Source organism: Struthio camelus, chromosome 2, assembly GCF_040807025.1.
Source record: "Struthio camelus isolate bStrCam1 chromosome 2, bStrCam1.hap1, whole genome shotgun sequence".
In the NCBI taxonomy this organism is placed as follows: Eukaryota; Metazoa; Chordata; class Aves; order Struthioniformes; family Struthionidae; genus Struthio; species Struthio camelus.
Genome location: NC_090943.1, coordinates 172,170,690 through 172,188,924, shown reverse-complemented (window position 1 = coordinate 172,188,924; position 18,235 = coordinate 172,170,690). Strand labels below are relative to the sequence as shown.

The 18,235-nt window shown below is 49.2% G+C and overlaps 1 protein-coding gene across 3 annotated transcripts in view; it reads right to left on the bottom strand.

The window, feature by feature from the left end:
* The window catches only part of ARHGAP39 (Rho GTPase activating protein 39), a 175,290-nt gene extending 157,599 nt beyond the window's left edge, over window positions 1–17,691 (bottom strand). For all 3 annotated transcript variants that reach the window (XM_068933527.1, XM_068933530.1, XM_068933529.1), the window contains exon 1: window positions 17,619–17,691. In XM_068933527.1, coding sequence (XP_068789628.1) covers window positions 17,619–17,629 — 11 coding nt within the window. In that variant the 5' untranslated portion in view covers window positions 17,630–17,691. The remainder of the gene's footprint in view (window positions 1–17,618) is intronic.
* Between the last annotated feature and the right edge of the window lie 544 nt (window positions 17,692–18,235).

Genomic DNA, 18,235 nt, shown 5'->3' with positions numbered 1-18,235 from the left:
CTGACCTGAGCTTAGGGAAGAGACAGTTTCTTCATATCATGAAGTAGCATGGCTCAGGAAATCAAACTCAGGTCCACCTTCCAAGGAGCCATAAAAACACCGGTCAGAGGATGCAGTTCAGCCTCCACTGACTAAGCAATTCAAGCTGCTGCAGGGAAGGGAACGATACGTCACGATGCTGCTGTCTCCACTCGTTTCACCCCCATCTCACGTTAGCGCAGTCACCTCAGCAAGCTGGACACCCACACGCACGTCTTTCCTCTCCCAGGAAATCTAATAAATTTATAAGTTTTTGGCTGTGAAAGGTATGAGAAGAGATTTCAAAGTACTAAGATACTGGATTTTTCTTTCTTTGTGCAGGCTCTTTGGAATTCTTCCCATCCCTTTTCCTCATTTAAGGGACTTACTTCAAGCTGCCCTACCATCTTATATCCCAGCTCCTACAACAAAAGGATTGCTTGGCAGAAAACGCCTAGCAGATGAGATCCCACGCACTTTGTCATTTCTATTTCTGTGTCCTGTCACACTTGGATTTTAACTCGAGTTCTTTGCATCTTTTGATCTCCCCGTATCAAATGGATTGCTGCATTAAGACTTCATTATCTTTCATAGCCAAAAATATCCCGAGTATCTCAACAGCTTCACTCTGAAAGGCAGCATTTAGTCTGTATAAAAGGCTGGAGAACACGTTCATAGAAAGGAAGTAGCGTACAGCTTCAGTTACAAGCAACATCAGGAGAGCTTTATTTTAATCTTCCTCCCCTGATATTGATGATCACCTATAACCAAAGTGCAAAGCCCAGCACATAACAAATTCTACTTTGTAGGTTTAAGTTTTATCCATTTTGCCTGTGCAATAGTGTAACCACTATAGATTCAGTTGGATGGATTTTCTAAAGCAACAAAGACACTTAACCTTCAAATAATTCCATTCACTTTACAGCCCGCTATTTTTCCCTCCTCGTTCACTCTGGCAAACCCTTTAGTCGAGACTGAAAAAAAAAATGAACTGATGCACAGCAGCACCAATTAAAGTGTTCATTACACACAGGTTGCTTAATATTATCTTTAAAAAACAAACAAACCAACCTGCCATCTTCAGATAGCATCTGACTTCTACCTATGAACCCTTTTTTTGCATTTTTTGTGGGAGCTGGATACTATTACTTTAAGGTCTCTCTCTCTCTCATTTGCTGCTTTCTACTATCTCATCTTTCAGCTTTGAATGCATATAAAACATTTAAAGGCAAGTGTTTGTCTACTAAACTGTTCATCAGGAAGGTTAGATCAGGGATATCTGCCTCTGTTCTGTGTCATCCTCAGACTACCTTTCTGTTCTTCAGGACGATCGGCCTCTCTTCCCTCGGCAGCTTGCCAGTTAACACATAGCTTGCTTTTTTCTCAGTTATTTCAGATTAATGACGATACCTCTTCCCAACCTGAAGTTTTTCCCTTTGAGTTTTTGGTTATATGAAGCAGACAGAACAGCAGTAGCCACAAGGTCTTCAAATGGCAATGCCAACTGTATCACTAATAGCAGTTCAGAAAAAAGGGCAAGAGAAGCGCCTAGAGTACAGCTAGTTCTAGCTAAATGCCAGCCACGCGACAGTGAAGAGGAGCACAAGGAGACTAACCCTAGACATGTCTCCTAGCGAAATGGAGTAGAGCTGGCCATGTTGCTTGCACTCCCCCAAGAAGAAACTTTCAGCTGCCCAGAAGAAAGCAGGCAGTGGTGTAAACTTTTCAACGTGTGCTGCACCCTGCTCGGACAGCTTTTCTTGATATGCAAAGTATGGGAACTTTCTAGTATTTAGCTGAAGTCTTCTACAATCTTAGTGTTTGCTTAGAAAGCAATTGCCTTTCGCATTATTTCCAAGCTACGTAAGTAAACAGTGCAGTATCCTTTATACTAAGATTGATTGCAAGATGGATGAGTTAGCATGTTTATCCAACTATTTAAAAGACACTTTGTGCAAGTCAGATTATTCTGAGTTGCAATTAATTCTAACCGTTCAGCTACCCATGCCAACCTTCAGCTGAAGTTGGCCTGCAGGCTTCAGGGGCACAGCAACAGAAGAGCACACTGCAACACAGCACCATTCCCCTCCTTGGTGCTACTCCCTTCAGACTCTCCAATGGCTGCATACGCTAACTGTCGAAGCAGTACGTTGAATAAGCTGATCTTCAATAATTTCCTCACACGCACTACTCATTCACCCTTCTAGTCTTGTCAGTATTGGAACTGATATATATCCTGTTCTTGCTCCCTGCAGTCTCTGCAGTACCTCTTAGTGATTCAACAGAGGTATTACATATTTACATTTCTGTTACTACGTCCAGTATTTGCCACTACTCCATAAGACCCATTCAAGACTCTTGCCTATAAAAGGTGTCTAGTCCAGTCTAGATCCTACCACTTAAGGCAAATCTCCAGGGGAGCACTTCTTACAATTGTGATTTGTGTACTGTCTAATTCAATATCTTAGAAGACATTCTTAATTGCATGACTTCCCAGGACAAGTACAGCTAAAAATGGAAGACGCATTAACTCTCCCTATACTTCCCTTGAATGAACTAAGTTTTGCTGAAATACCGTTACATTCCCTGTTTTCACCATCGCACTCAAATTACTTTGTCCAGAGTTTCATTAAACAGGTAAAGGCAACGCATTAAATACAAACGCCATTTAGGAACCCAACAGTCACTTAACAACTAACGTGCTGTCAGTGCCCTCCCTGTAACCACTTAAAACTTCCTTCTGCCCCTTCGCTGACTCCAGAGCCTGTACTCCACTTCATTCCTTATCATTATCAAAAGGCCTCTGTGCCCCTCTCACAGCACGCGAATTTGATGTGTAGCCTAGAGCATCTTCTCCTTCCTTCACATCCATTTTCCTCTTGCTAGTTTATGCCTTTCTCTCTTAACATTCCAGTTATGCCCTTTTCCTCCACCACATTTCTACGTTGCCAGTTAGACTCATCTTCCTGGTATACCATATTATCCTACTACTTAAGTGCCTATACACAAATGATAGAGCTTAAGGCATTTATTGCTCATTTCTTTCCTCTCTTCCACTTGCTGTCGCCTGTTCTTTACTTGATCTTTGCGGTTTACATAGCGCCCTCCCACCACCACCACTTTGGTAATAAAAAGGCACAAATGCCCAGTCTAAATCCCTCCCAGGGAGATATTAGGAGAATGTAATTACATGATCCTAAAGCAGATAGGTCACTCATCTCAGCAAGGAACGCCGCTAGAGTCAAGATAGGTTCAAAACTTCACGCAGCCTTAGTTCTTACGTTAACACCAGTTAAAACTTGCCACCAGAACACTAGCTCAAACAGCGATGTTTTTAGCTTTTAAGAGACTATGGACAGATATTCTTGGAATTTCATAGTCCAGGAGTACGGTTATTAATCGATTGTCCTTGATCACTGCAGTTAATTGGATTTTTTTCTTAGAGTAGCCAATTCCTCCCCTTCCTGGGGAGGAGGCTTATTTCTTACTATGGGCTGGGATACGTAACAGTATTAGACATACTCTGTGCATATACCTTTGAATGCTATGCACCAAGTTATTATGTCCATAAATTCATTATACCTGCTAGCTTGGGTCCACACTAGGAAGGGAAGGGAGCCTTCTCTCTCCTGGAGGGAGCTGTGCCTTTGCCTCCCACAAAGGCAGCCTTTAAAAGACAGGAGATAACCAGCCTTCACATAGCTCCAGGATAAAGATCTTCCAGGAGTTTGTACTCGCAGAAGAGCACGGCAATTATATTTCAGCAAAATGTAGGATTAAGATAGCACTCAGGGAATGGGAAAATAACGGCTACTTAGCAATATTTAAGATACTTCTGTGCACAGATTTGCAGCCTTCCCCACTATCCTCTGTATGCCCCATTTACGAACTTGCAAGGTCTCCAGAACGGAACAAAACCACACAGCTCCAGGACATCTGTGCTCTCATCATGGCACCAGCATATTAAATACACTTGCTATATATTTCATAGCCCTTCCCTTTCACTCCTCAATTTTCCCCATTTTGGTATTCTACTTCTTTCATCTCTGTGCAAGTGAACAACCAAGGGAATCAAAACTGAAGTACTGGCAGCGGGATCTGAATCAGAGAGGGACTTCTCTTAAGTTAAGGCTATTTAGCTGTGAAACTAACTTGTAGCATCTAACCCCAGAGTGCCAAAATGAAATGTTCTTGTTTCAGGTTTGACTGTCCAGGCAGCTATGCATATGTTTGCAGTTCTCCATACTAATGCAAAGTAAATATGTTCCCATTCTGAAGTTTCACCTTGCCATCAACTACTGGCAGGGTGCTTTGAAGTATGCAGTTACACTATGAGATACAAGACCTATAAAGCAAGTCTACTCAACCACTAGAAATATGTAGGTGTTCCTGCTAAACTGCACCCCCAAAGGTTGCTTTCTCCCTAGCTAAAAGGATTAAAGGAAGATACTTGCACTCCATACGGACAAAATTTATACAGTATAACCTGCAAGCACACTTTCAGATGCGTTATCCCTGTGTTCTAGGTGTAGACAGAGAGATATATGCCAGGAGTATCACAGAATCACAGCATCGTTTAGGTTGGAAGGGACCTCTGGAGATCATCTAGTCAACCTCCCTGCTCAAGCAGGGTCACCTAGAACACATTGCCCAGGACCACATCCAGGCAGGTTTTGAACATCTCCAGGGAAGGAGACTCCACTACCTCTCTGGGCAACCTCTTCCAGTGCTCTGTCACCCTCACAGTCAAGAAGCTTTTCCTCATCTCTCCATGGAACTTCCTGTGTTCCCGTTTGTGCCCGTTGCCTCTTGTCCTGTCGCTGGGCACCACGGAGAAGAGTCTGGCCCCGTGCTCTTGACACCCTCCCTTCCGATACTTGTACACATGGAGGAGATCGCCTGCCAGGCTTCTCTTCTGCAGGCTAAAGAGGCCCCGCTCTCTCCGCCTCTCTTCAGAGCAGAGATGCTCCAGTCCCCTCACCATCTTTGTAGGCCTCCGCTGCACTCTCTCCAGCAGCGCCATGTCTCTCTTGTCGTGGGGAGCCCAGAAGCGGACACAGTACTCCAGGGGAGGCCTCCGCAGGGCTGAGGAGAGGCCGAGGATCACCTCCCTCCACCTGCTGGCAACACTCTTCCTAATGTAGCCCACGATCCCTTTGGCCTTCTTGGCCACAGGGGCACATTGCTGGCTCACAATTAACTTGTTATCCACCAGCACACCCAGGTCCTTCTCGGCACAGCTACTTTCCAGCAGGTCAACCCCCAGGTACGCCAAAAGTATCTACAGTTTTTTATATTTTCCCTATTACTAAAAGGCTAGGGATCTCAGTATTCAGATGGCCTACAGACTTTCTCCATTTGCTTATAAGATGCTTTGATTTACTACAGAAACATGCTCAAGAAACAGAGACAAATAATGCCTGCAGTGCTGCATGGGCGAAAGCTGAAAAGCTCATCCGTATTCTGGTAGGCTCAAGCAAGACTACTCACAAAAGCACTGCAGCCAAAATGGATAGCCCCTGCCCATAAACTGTAGCCACACATTCCTTCGTGTTTTGGAGAACCACCCCTAACCGTCTTTGATTTTGACACTCGAAAACATGCTTATCAGCATCAGCCAGGGGAAATAAGGCAGCCACAGTGAGACTAATATAACCCATGGCTTACAGATCTGGATCAGATGCTTCCTACACAAAGAACCACCACACAACAGAGGGTGCTGCTGCCAAACCTGTTCCTCCTGCACACCAAGCTTGGTTTTAACTAAGTGTTTGCATTAGTCTCCTGTTCTTTACTGAAGACAAACTGGATGGTGGGGATAGAGACAACAAAGCCATCCTGGTTTCCCCCACTACATTATCCTACGTTCCTTCTGTAGGATTCCTTCTCCACACAAGCGTTCTTCAACCTCATCCTGTGCTCTACTTTAAGTAACAGTCAACAGTCAACCTCATTCCCAGGCCTGACTTTTCATCCTCCACTATAAGAACCTATTTCTTGATACTGTTGAGCCAATTAAAGGAGAGCTGCTCTTGTTCGGACGCTTACCTCAGCTTGGAAACCAATCGCACAGTATGAGATAAGAAAATGGGGAAGGGGGCGTGTGGGTGGAGAACAAAAGACTTCTTCGGTTACAGTAGCTACCTAGTCCTGCTTCTGATCATTGTTCATCAAGAGAGCCACCATCACTAGAAGCAGAAGCAATGCAGATATGCAGGGGTCTACCAAGAAGCAGTTTGTTCTTAAGAAAAGCTGTAACGACCAAGTCGTTGAATCTCTAGAACAGATTTTAAGGCAGGCGTTGGCTTTAAAGCCCTATTCAATACATTCAGAACAAGTCTTCTCTTCCTACAGAACCTATTTCTGCCTCTATTTGTAATAAAAAGCCCTGTCCACACACCTTTCTCCCATCCAGCTCATGAAGAAAGGTGCATTGTTTAGGCAAGCTCAAGTCTGACAGAAAAATAATTACTGCAGAGGCGCTTGTCATGATTTGAAGTTCTATGCACACTGTTTACCTTGAACAGTTACCTTCCTTCTAACAAAAGTCTAAGACAGAAAACATGCAAAGTTGTTATTTAAACCACAGAGTTTTGGGGGGCAGGTGGGGGCAAGGATATACTTTTCAAACACATGCGCCACCCTACTTTCATACAGCAGACAACGCTGAACAGTCACACTACAATGTGGATTACTAAGGTGACGTTAAGGAGATGTTAGATATGCAGAACTAGAAGGAAAAAAAAAGGGCTTCTAAATGAAAGCAGTGTTGATGTATTCATTTGCAATTTTTCCTTACAGCCTTACAGCAGTGCTATTGGGAGCTTTGACAGCTTCAACAGCACCTCTTCAAAATGGCACAGAAGGTGAAAGAAGGGATCTGCAAGCTCTCTGCAGTAGGGAGGGAGGGTAAGGGGGCGAGGGAGAAAGCCAGTTTCATCTGAAACAGAAGAAATTAAGAGATTCCCGTACGCTCCTCCTGCCCCACTGCTCAATTTTACCAAGCCACACTCAATTAGGACCATGCTCATCATGACGTAAGCTACTCTATCCTCACGTCATCTGCATGGGATATTGTAAGTCAGCATGAGAGAACCTTGCCCAAACTGAGCCCGCTACAAACCAGAAAGCGGCAGTAGCATCTTGGCCACCCGAGGCAGAGCCTGAGTCAATCAGCTTCGCTGAGGGCCAGCACCTCCCTTTCGGTGTTGCACATCTCCACCAGAGCTAGATTGCAAGCAAGCCGGCCTGGGGCATATGCAGAGCAAACATGCCTGCCTGCAGTCTTCTGCAGACATACACCCTTGGGGCCCTTTGCTCAGTCAGTCCCAATGCCTAACCTTAGAAAGCCTTCTAAATGGCAAATCCTGCCCAGTGCAAGAAACCAAAGCAGCACCTTCCCTGGTCTCCCCAGATCCTGGCAGAGAAAGAACTAAGTCCTTACACAACAATTCCAGTGCTTTGATTTTAATCCTGGACGCAGAACGTAAAATAAGAGCAGTCACTCCAGAGCAGGCTTTACATAGAGGTCAACAAGTTAAAGGGAAGGGTACTTAGCAACTTGAGAGGCAAAGAAAGTATTGCCTTTCAGAACAAGCATCAGGATATATTGCCACAAAGGAGAAGGACAACAAACTCGCTGGGAATGTTGCAGAGCGGATGGGATTCACATCTCTCATGTCTCAGTCTCCTTCCCATCTTGGAAAGGAAGGTTACATTAAAAACAGAGCTTGCTACGTGAACCATTCCTTTAGGTGTTCAGCTGCCAATGCTGTGGATATGCTTTGGGAGATGATTATCAGAAGTACTAGGTAGCTACTGTGACCTAGGAAACCTCTTGGCTCCCACCCACACACTGTTTTGCAACAGCCAGAGCGGTGCAGGCTTTCAGGGACAGTAGGAAATAACCTTCTCCTCGCCCCTCAGACTCAGCCTGTCTCCGCATAGCAACGGGATTTAACTCCAGCGAGTGCTGAAACATGATCTCAGCTCAAAAACCCCAAGCAGCAAGTAGCAGAGGTCATGCTTAGTCAAGTAGATGCAAAGCAAGGAATCAGAGTCCAGCAGTCTCCGCAAACAATCCTGTGTGCTTGTTTCACCCAAATCCCACTGCTTTTCTGGGAAGTGGAAGGAAACCACATGTGTCTCTAGGAGCCTGCTGATTTGGTCAGATGCATATATCCAGTGTGTGCACCCAAATCCCTCAACTGCTCTGTTCCAAACGTTGATTTTCTGCCTGCTGTTTTTTGTAATTCTTCCCAAATGTTCCTAACCACCTTAAGCGTTGCCAGAACAAGATGTATTTGTGTTTTGTTTTATTTTTTTAAGCCCTGAGTGGTTGCAGTGCACTGAGAACATGGAAAAGGCTCTACAGAGTTTTCCTGCTCCCACCTTTGAGGGGATATGGATTCACGAATACACACGTTAAAGGCAGCAAAGAGGCTAACAAAGCAGAACTCTATAACATGCAGAAAGTCAGCTTCAGAATGTCAACAGGATTCAGAAAGCACTTAAGAGATAGCTTAATTACTAATAATATTGATGAAACATCCATGTATCATCCAAAGTCCTGTGTGTACACTCTGCACTCTGCTTGACCAGCTTGTGATACGTTCCTCAACATGAGTAATTTAATAGATGGATGCTGGATGTCAACAAACCTCAGCATATCGAAAGCAGGCAAGACGGACTACTCAAGCAGCATTTTCCCTTTTGAGTCCATGTGTAACTCAGCATCTTTGCAAGCTGCCAGGGACAACGTGTAGCTGTTTCAGAGACCACAAGCCATATGTAGTCTTTAAAGGATTTCGACTCCTTAAAAGAGACTCTTTGTCCAAACACCATGTGGGTAGCATCCAGTAGCCCAAATTCCACTGCTTATCCAAATATACCCTTTTGCCCATCCTTTTCTTCCACAGTGGAACCTGTCATATTCCAGTCAATAAGTGATTGCACTTCTGTTTAATGCAATGATCCCTACCAACTGTGTGTGAAGTGCTCTGAGGCCTGCAAGAAGTGTTACAGAAAGATCAATACAGTCATAACACTATATCTTCAATTCACAGAGTAAGTAACATTTCTAGATGGCAAAGAGCTTGGATTTCCAAACACGTTGCCTGTGGAAGTCATTTACATTCAAGCAGAGCACAGAGCAGAGAGGGAGATCAATAAAAACGCAATGAGGCAGGCAGAGAAATGTCATCACCTCAGGAAGAGGCAGGCCAGAAGCTGCGCATCTGACAAGAGCAAAAATGGACCAAACATATGTTTGTTTTCTATAAGGGTTACACCAGAAGGAGTGTACCTATCTTGAATGTAGTCATTCCCTATACTCCTTCAGGTACAAAGGCAGCAAAGATGACTGCATGGTCAAAACCAGTCATGGTCCAGAGAGCTAAGATCCCAGTCACCAGTACTAAATAGCACCACCTTTAACACGTCAAGGCCCTTGTCTCCTCCTATCCATAAGATGGGGAACGGTGTTCAAGTATGAAGGATGACAAGCTGACATTCACATCCGTGCAGGGTTCACGTTCAAGAAGGGGCAAAGCAGCAGTATTAACAAGAATAACTGCGGGACAGGTGTGTTATTAGGAAAAAGTAATACTGACACTGCACAAAGCATGAGAATTCACATTGCACCTCATCAAGAACTGCGTTGGAAAAATGGGTGGAGATGAGGGAGGCTGCAGAGCATACCCAGCCTCAAGCACAACACGGGGACAGAAATCCAAAGTTCCCAGTATGCAATGTCACATCTTTATCCAATGTTTGCTGAGGATTTTGCTCTATTTTACAGCCCCCCAGTGCACAGCACTACCATAAGACAAAGGCAGCCTGCAAACCATCCTTAGGTTCTAGGTTAGGTATCAAGCACCACAACCCATCACCAGCCATAGCACTGGAAATCTCCCAGTCATCTGTCCTTCTACACCACATTCAAACCCAGATACCACTATCCCCCTCGCTCCTCACGCTGCCCCTTTCCTTGAAAGCCCTCAGAAAGGGCTTTCTTTCCAGTCAAATTGTATTTGGAAGTCAGCACTGATGACCAAACTTTAACATCAACCAGAAGTCAAATAGCTCTGCTGTATATATACCAGAAACATAACTTCCAATCAACGTTCAGTTCAGGAATAAAACCTTCTAGGATCCCACTGTCTGTAAAATACAATAAGCAAAGGCTTCTCACTCTGACAGTCTATTTCAGGCCTCATTTGCTGCAAGTTTTATGAGATGTTAATCAACAATCAAAAAATACCACATCTTTCACTGCAGGAGTAGTTGTTTCTGCTCTCTAAATTACACGACTGGGTTACGACACGTCACAGTTAATGAGCCCACTCTTCCTGTTTGCATCTCCTTCGCATTTATTGCTTAAAAATATTTTAACAATTTGAAAACATTGTTTTTCCTACCTTTCCATTCTTCATTTGAGAGCACAGAGATGAGGAGATCCATTTGCCTGCCAATCAGCCGGGATAACACCGAAAGTCAGGGCAATGTATTTGGCTCCCTAAAAAAGGGGCATCTGTGGGAAGTGCCTCTTAAAGAGCGGTTTGCGAGAACATTTAAGGGTCAGGAGCCCCTGAACAACATGAGAAAAATAAGTGCAATCACCAGATCTATTAAGGCCAGGGAGACAGGGAGGGATGCAGGGATTTGAGAAACAAGGCACCTCCCATCATAAGAGCACAATGTGGTTCTTGCATTGCCAGCCAGAAGCTGGTAAACTGAGAAAGGCCAGCTTTGGGTGTTTCTACAAGCACTTCAAGGAGTAACATCTGATTTAAAGGGTGCGGTACAGAGGCTGTCTAAAAAATGCTCTAGTGCTTCCCCTTCACACCTGGAGTAGATTTATCCCTCACTTGCTTCTTGGCAGCTGGAATTAAAAATAGCCAGCCTGGACTAGCTGCAAAGTGGAGAGAAGGGAAGAAAAAAAAAGGGGGGGGAAAGGTATTACAGAAGAGAGAAGAGAAAGAGAATGAAGAGGAGAGGTCTAGGTTCAATGAGTTATCTAGAGCATGTAAGGAAATAATCACTGAAGCAAAAATGCAGAAGGCTGCTGAAGAGAGGAACAATAAATTATTTTTTAAACACACTGGAGGGAAGAGGTCATCGTAACATTTTTAATGATCTTAAGCAGGAGCCAAAATGAACTTCCCGCTGGTATTTACTGTCTGGGGCAAACACGTCCAAATAAGCATACCATGAAAATGCACGGGTTGAATGCTGCTATGCACTGACAGCGGCTACAGTCAAGCCTAAAAGTCTTATACCTAATGATTTACCATCCATCGCCCTAGAGCCAGTCCCCTGAACAGCTCTACCACACTGTCAAGGAAGTTGCAGTCCTACTAGCTCATACATAAATTTTACTTCTGGAATCAGCCCAGTCACTAGAGACTTTTCCGTTGTATTTAGTGGTTTCGTTTTGGTTTGTGGGTTTTTGTTTAAAGGTTGTTAGGGGTTTTTGTTTTTAATTAAATAATGTCCATTCACAAGTTACTAGAGGTGAGCTTCTAAAACTCACATCTCTTGCAAGAGGAAAAAAACATCACAAGTCTTCGGACTTGATATGAAGAACAGCTTGATGGAATGGCTTGAGAAATGCACGTTACCCGAACCTGTCGCCTCGCATAATGAGACTGGCCAAACCAAGATACCTACTCTTGAGGTGTAGGTATGTCTGCTGTCTAGATAATAGTTTCTCTGTACCTAACATTAACCCAGAAAGATTTGCCCTCAATCTTTGGCTTGACTAGCCTTCATACAGATAGAGAAGTCAGAGCAGAAACTAGCTATGTTGACTGATCATAGATAATGGTCAATTCAGTTGAGCTGAACTGCAGAAGGCATACCAGGACACCACTGGGACTATCTAAAGCAACTACTTTGCAGGAAGGTTGTTTACACCAACGTGCTATATGTTTCTAGTGCTCAAGACTTGAAATTCCACAAACACTTAACCAGATCGCAGTCCCCAGCTGGTGGCAGGAACCAACAGCATGCAGCTTAAGGGACTTGTTCAAGATCAACGTAGGACACCTTCAGATCCAGGTACAGATCACTAGATTCACTTAAGCCTCCAAGATAGCACCTCATACAGCTTTCAAACAAGCATGAAGTTGAGAACAACTCCTTGCCTAGAGCTCCATCTTATCCTCAGAAAGACTTCAAGATCATTAGGCTCACCCATTAAAGAGGAGCTACATGATGCAAAAGACCTGCTCCATCTACCTACCAAAGAAGGGTCAAGTTGGCCCAGATGACACATTTTTGATACCTTATCCAATCTAAGTTGAAATATTTCAGCAAGCAAGGCTCTACCATTTCTCTAGGGAACAATAACATTCAGTCCAGCAGGAAGTGCCCAACACACAGCCTGGATTTCCCTTACCTTGCTAGGACCAGCTTAAGGATTTTGGGGACTGAGTCTGAATTGGAGGGTGGGGGAGGAAGATATTACAACCGCAGGGAATGAGGCAAGCTTTCAACTGATGAAAGCCACAGTTCTAAAGACAGAGATATGCACAGACAGGTTGTTGGGACTGCCCCAGATTTCACCAGTTTTTAATATTGAAGAGGTGGAAGAGCAGCTCTGTGAAGAGTTAAGTAAGACAAAATGCATCAGGTCCACAAGAGTTGCATCACATTCACTGCATGTGCAGCAGAGCTGCACTATGCTTGCACAGAGAAATTTGGCAACATATGCTCAGCAGGTCTGATGTCAAACTGACTGCATGCACATAGCTGTTACTTTTCCATTTTTCAGAAGTCAGGCATCTGGAAAAGCAGGCAGTTGACACAGACCATACCTGGGATTCGACCATATTATCTAAAGCATCTGAAAAACCTATAACTAGCTGGTAGGTTGGAGAGGCTTGTTCAGCCATCAGGTCTAGGCCCTGTACTCCTGATGATGCTATCTTACTACTCACACAATTGTATCTTACAATCGCAGGCCAATATAGTCTGGGACGAACAAGCCAGAACGGATATATTTTTAAATTAGAGTAGAAAACCTGCCTTGTTATCAATACAACCTGCAGCATCTCACTATTCTTATGTTGCCAGGTTTGTAGCTTATGTAAACGCATCTTTATCAATCTTCATAAAGTTGGTTGAGATTACTCCCAGCATCACTGTTAAACCTCACAATTGCAGCAGCTGTTCAGGGCTAACCATAAAAACCACTTAATGGTTGCAACCAGTACGGAAAGTGGCTCCTGTGCCAACAGGACACAAGCAAGTCACACATGCTCACTGCCACTGGCATCTGTAAAACTTCTTCAGGAAATGAAGCATCAGTCGTTATTCAGACAACCTTCAGCAGTCCAGGCCCTGAGCAGGCTTCCTCTCCTTCTCTGACCCCTCCTTGCTCTCACCAGCAACACACAGCATGCCAGCAGCAAGTCCCAAGTACTCAAAAGCAGGGCGCTCTCAGAGAAGAGAGAGCCGGTACCCAAACAATATACATTTAACCTACCCTGCTGTACCTCTTCACCCTACCTTTTATTCAGTTGTAAGCTATGAAGCTCTGGGCTCCTGGCCAACCAGCTGCAACCTCTTTCTCTCTCTCAGCGCTGCAGGTTACAGGAGACTATGGCATTTCTGCTGCTCTTATTAGGATAGTTAACGACCTAGTTTAAGCTATGTAGAGTATACCCAGGAATTACAGTCACAGGCACCTCAAGTGAAGTTAACAATAAATCACATGAATTCAGCTGCAAGCATTTCTCAGGCACTCTTATTTCAGCAACACTAATTCTACCCGAAGGACAGCAAGTTTGTTCCCTCCCCTCTTTTTAACCCACTGACTAGACTTGATGTCTTGCTAGCAGCCTTCTTTGAAAAGCTCCTTTGAATCCATCTCTGGCTTCTTTGGAAGAGAGCTGCATGAAGACACATGGCTCACAGACAGGCTAAACCTGGGCTTGTCTTGATCTGCAGCAAGAAGAATACAGTAACCAAAGATTTCAGTGGGAAGTACCCTGTCAGCAGCTCCTTAAGCATCAGACCAAAGATTTCACTAGGCATCCAGGGCCTCAACACATGCCTTTCTTCCCAAAGGAAGGGTACTGAAATTGTCTGTCCCATGGGTATTAGCATAACTCAAGTCATTGAGATTAACATTAGACAGTGATTCAGACTTGAGAGCCATCCCAGGTACTGACGGAATTAGGTATTCTGCCATAAGTGATTCAAACTCTAGCACGGAGTTAGGCTAATCCAGATTTCAGGCAGAGAAGACTGCTCCTGATCAGCTGAGCGCACGCGCTGGCCAAGACAGGCAGAAAAGCAGTCTCTGCCTCCTGGTGCCGATGGACAAGGATCTGTGAAATCCCCATTGGCACGGGAGGTGTCTCTGCTTCCCCTCGAGTGGAAGACGGGCAGCACCACCAGACACCGTGAGCCTTCCCTCTCGCACCCATCTGAAGGCACGGGGAAGAAATAAGTAGCTTCTCACTTAGAAAACAAAATAAAGCGCCAGCCGTGGAACAATACTCGACAACAGAGCTGCAAGAGGCATTTATCCGCCAACGTAAGATCAGATCCCGCAGGCGTGAGCCCAGCTAGAGCCAACATCTCGCATCCACAGAACAATTCACGTCCATGAGCACCAAATGCAAAGCACTGTCAATCCCCCCCACCCTCCCCAAAGTCAGCAGCTAGACAGTTTTCAGAAGCCAGCTGATTGAATCTTGAGGGTGTCGGTTCCCCCTAGCACCAAAGAAATTAGCTCTCAACATCACTGCAAATGAAGGCAACAGATTTTTCAGCAAGGTGCAATCACACTGTTTTAATGATCATGTGGTATATTAACACTCAGCCGCAGCTACTGCCTGGGCACACGCTTCACGGAGGAGATCAGTCAACGACCCGTGGAAAGCAGCAGAAACGACACCACCACGTATAATGGCCGGACGCGCCGAAACACGGCACCACACCTTATTTACTACTGGTCCAGACACATACACAGTCAGAGGCACACCCTGCTCAAGCCACCTGCTGCTCTCACGTACCCGAGAGCTCACACAACAAAGCTCTCCAAATTTTATTCATTTATTTTATTTTATTTTTTAAAGCCCACCCAGCTGCCTGTGCCAGGTGAGGTCCTGGAGCACAGCAGCTGTGGGTTTTATCTGTAGAGGTCATCCAAGGGTTGATTAAATTGCTATCGCAAAGGAAAGGAGGGGGGAAAAAAAAAAATCCCCATCCTGCAGCTTTTGCAGCCCAAGAATGCAGGTCTCAGAAAGCAGCAGAGCAGCGCGCAGCGGAGAGAAAAAAAACAACCAGCGGCACACAATCCACCGCACACGTGAAATAAATAAAACCCGATCCAGCACAAACACCACAACTCGGCCCTTTCCCGCACACACGCACCCCCCCCACCGCTGCCGCGCGCCCTGCTGCAGCCCCGCAGCCCACCCCCCCCCCAGCCCCCCGAGCCTTGCCCGTGCCCTTCCCCACCAGCACATCCCGGCATCCACACCCCCCCGAACACCACCCCGTCCCCCCTCCCCTGCCGCCACGCACCCTTCACCCTGCCACACCTTACACCTCCGTAAAAATACCTCCCTGCTGCATCCCGCGGGGAGCAGGGTGTGTTGGGGGGGGGGGGAAACCAGCCCATCCAAAACCTCGCAGTGCCCCTAGGAGGGGCAGGGTGGTGGTGGCAGGGGTCCAGCCAGCCCCTAAAACCTCCCAGTGATGCCGTGGGGAGGAGGGTGGGGATCCAGGCCCCTCCATAGACCCGCGACGCACCCACGGGGAGCAGGGTGGGGAGATCCAGCCCCTCCAAAACCCACCAAGCGCACCCACGGGGAGTGGGGTGGGGATCCGGCCCCTCCAAAACCCCCCCAGCGCACCCACGGGGAGCGGGGTGGGGATCCAGCCCCTCCAAAACCCCCCAGCACACCCACGGGGAGCAGGGTGGGGAGATCCAGCCCCTCCAAAACCCCCCAGCGCACCCACGGGGAGCAGGGGTGGGGGGGGATCCAGCCCCTCCAAAACCTCCCCAGCACACCCACAGGGGGGGGGGGGGCAGGGGTGGGATCCAGCCCCTCCAAAACCCCCCAGCACACCCACGGGGGGGGGGGGCAGGGGTGGGATCCAGCCCCTCCAAAACCCCCCAGCACACCCACAGGGGGGGGGGGCAGGGGTGGGATCCAGCCCCTCCAAAACCCCCCAGCACAACCACGGGGGGGGGGGGCAGGGGTGGGATCCAGCCCCTCCAAAACCCCCCAGCACACCCACGGGGGGGGGGGGCAGGGGTGGGATCCAGCCCCTCCAAAACCCCCCAGCACACCCACGGGGGGGGGGGGCAGGGGTGGGATCCAGCCCCTCCAAAACCCCCCAGCACAACCACGGGGGGGGGGGGGGCAGGGGTGGGATCCAGCCCCTCCAAAACCCCCCAGCACACCCACGGGGGGGGGGGCAGGGGTGGGATCCAGCCCCTCCAAAACCCCCCAGCACACCCACGGGGGGGGGGGGCAGGGGTGGGATCCAGCCCCTCCAAAACCCCCCAGCACACCCACGGGGGGGGGGGGCAGGGGTGGGATCCAGCCCCTCCAAAACCCCCCAGCACACCCACGGGGGGGGGGGGGGCAGGGGTGGGATCCAGCCCCTCCAAAACCCCCCAGCACACCCACGGGGGGGGGGGGCAGGGGTGGGATCCAGCCCCTCCAAAACCCCCCAGCACACCCACGGGGGGGGGGGGCAGGGGTGGGATCCAGCCCCTCCAAAACCCCCCAGCACACCCACGGGGGGGGGGGCAGGGGGGAGGTGAGGCGAGGTAGGGGGTGATCCATCCTCACAGCACACCCACGGGGAGCAGGGACGGGGGATCCAGCCCCTCCGTAACCCCCCCACCGACACCCTCAAAGGGAGCGGGGTGGGGTGGGGATCCAGCCCTCCCAACGCACCTCTGCGCCCACCAGGGTGGGGTTTGGAGCCAGCCCCCCCCCGTCCCTCATTTCAACACCCCCACAGGGAGCCGGGTGGGTGGATGCAGCCCCCCCCCCCAGGGGGGGCAGAGTAGGGTTGAGAACCAGCCCCCCCCCCACACCCAGTCCGGGGTGGGGGGAGGCGACCCAGCCCCACGGGGGGATCGCAGGGGGTCCAACCCCCCCCCCAAACACCCCGGTGTATATCAAGGCGGGGTTGACACCCCTCCCTCCCCAGCAGCACCAGCACCCCCCACCCTGCACCCCACGCACCTGGGGGGGGGGGGGGAACCAGGGAAGGGCAAAGAGGAGAAAACAACCCTTCACCCCCCCCAACCCTCCCACAGCCCCAGGGGCGCAAACACCCTACCAAAAGCCACCACGGCGGGGGGGGGGGGGGGGACACACACACACGACATCGCTCCCAGCCCTCGGGGCTCCCCACCCCCAGGGATATAAACGCCCTCCAGAAGGGCGCAAAGGGGCCCCTTCGACACCCCCCCCTTTCCTCACCGCCCCACAGCGGCGGGAATGGGCCTGTGGGGAGGGGGGGGGGCGCTGAGGGGGTGTGTGGGCTGCTTGGGGGGGGGCCGACCCCCACCCTCATCCCCCCCCGCCCCGCTGCCGCCGCCCCCCCCCCCGGGCTCTCACCTCTCCGCCATGTTCCCGGCGGCCCTACCGCTCGGCGGCGGCCCCGGCGCGGCCGCCCATGGCCCCCGGCGCGCCCCCCCCCCCGGCCCCCGCGCGGCTCCCCGCCGCCGCTGACTGAGACTGAGGCCGCCGCTCGCGCCGCGGCCCCGCCGCGTCCCGCCGTCACCAGCGACAACGGCGGCGCCGCCAATGGCCGGCGGCGCCGGGGGCGGGGTTCGCGCCGAGGCCCCGCCCCCTGCCCCATCCGCCCCGCCCCCTCCGCCAGGCGCCGCGTGGCCTCACGGGAGTGGTAGTTCCCAGCCCCGGGCGGGCAGCGCGCATGTATGTGGTCGGGTGGGGGGGGCACTGCGCATGCGTATGCGGGCAGGGAGTGGGGGGGGGAGGTGGAGCGAGGCGCGCGCGTGCGCAGTGTGCTGCTCCGCCACACGTGGGGGCGGGGAGCGTGCGCGTCTATACGGTGCGCTGGGGTGTGCGCGGCACCTATGGGCGTAGTGCACGCGCGCGTGTGCATATATATGTGTATATATACACACACACACACGCGCTTTGCATGCACGCATGTGCACAGTGTCCGTGCATGCACATATGCTCACGGTGTGCATGCCTGTGCACGCATG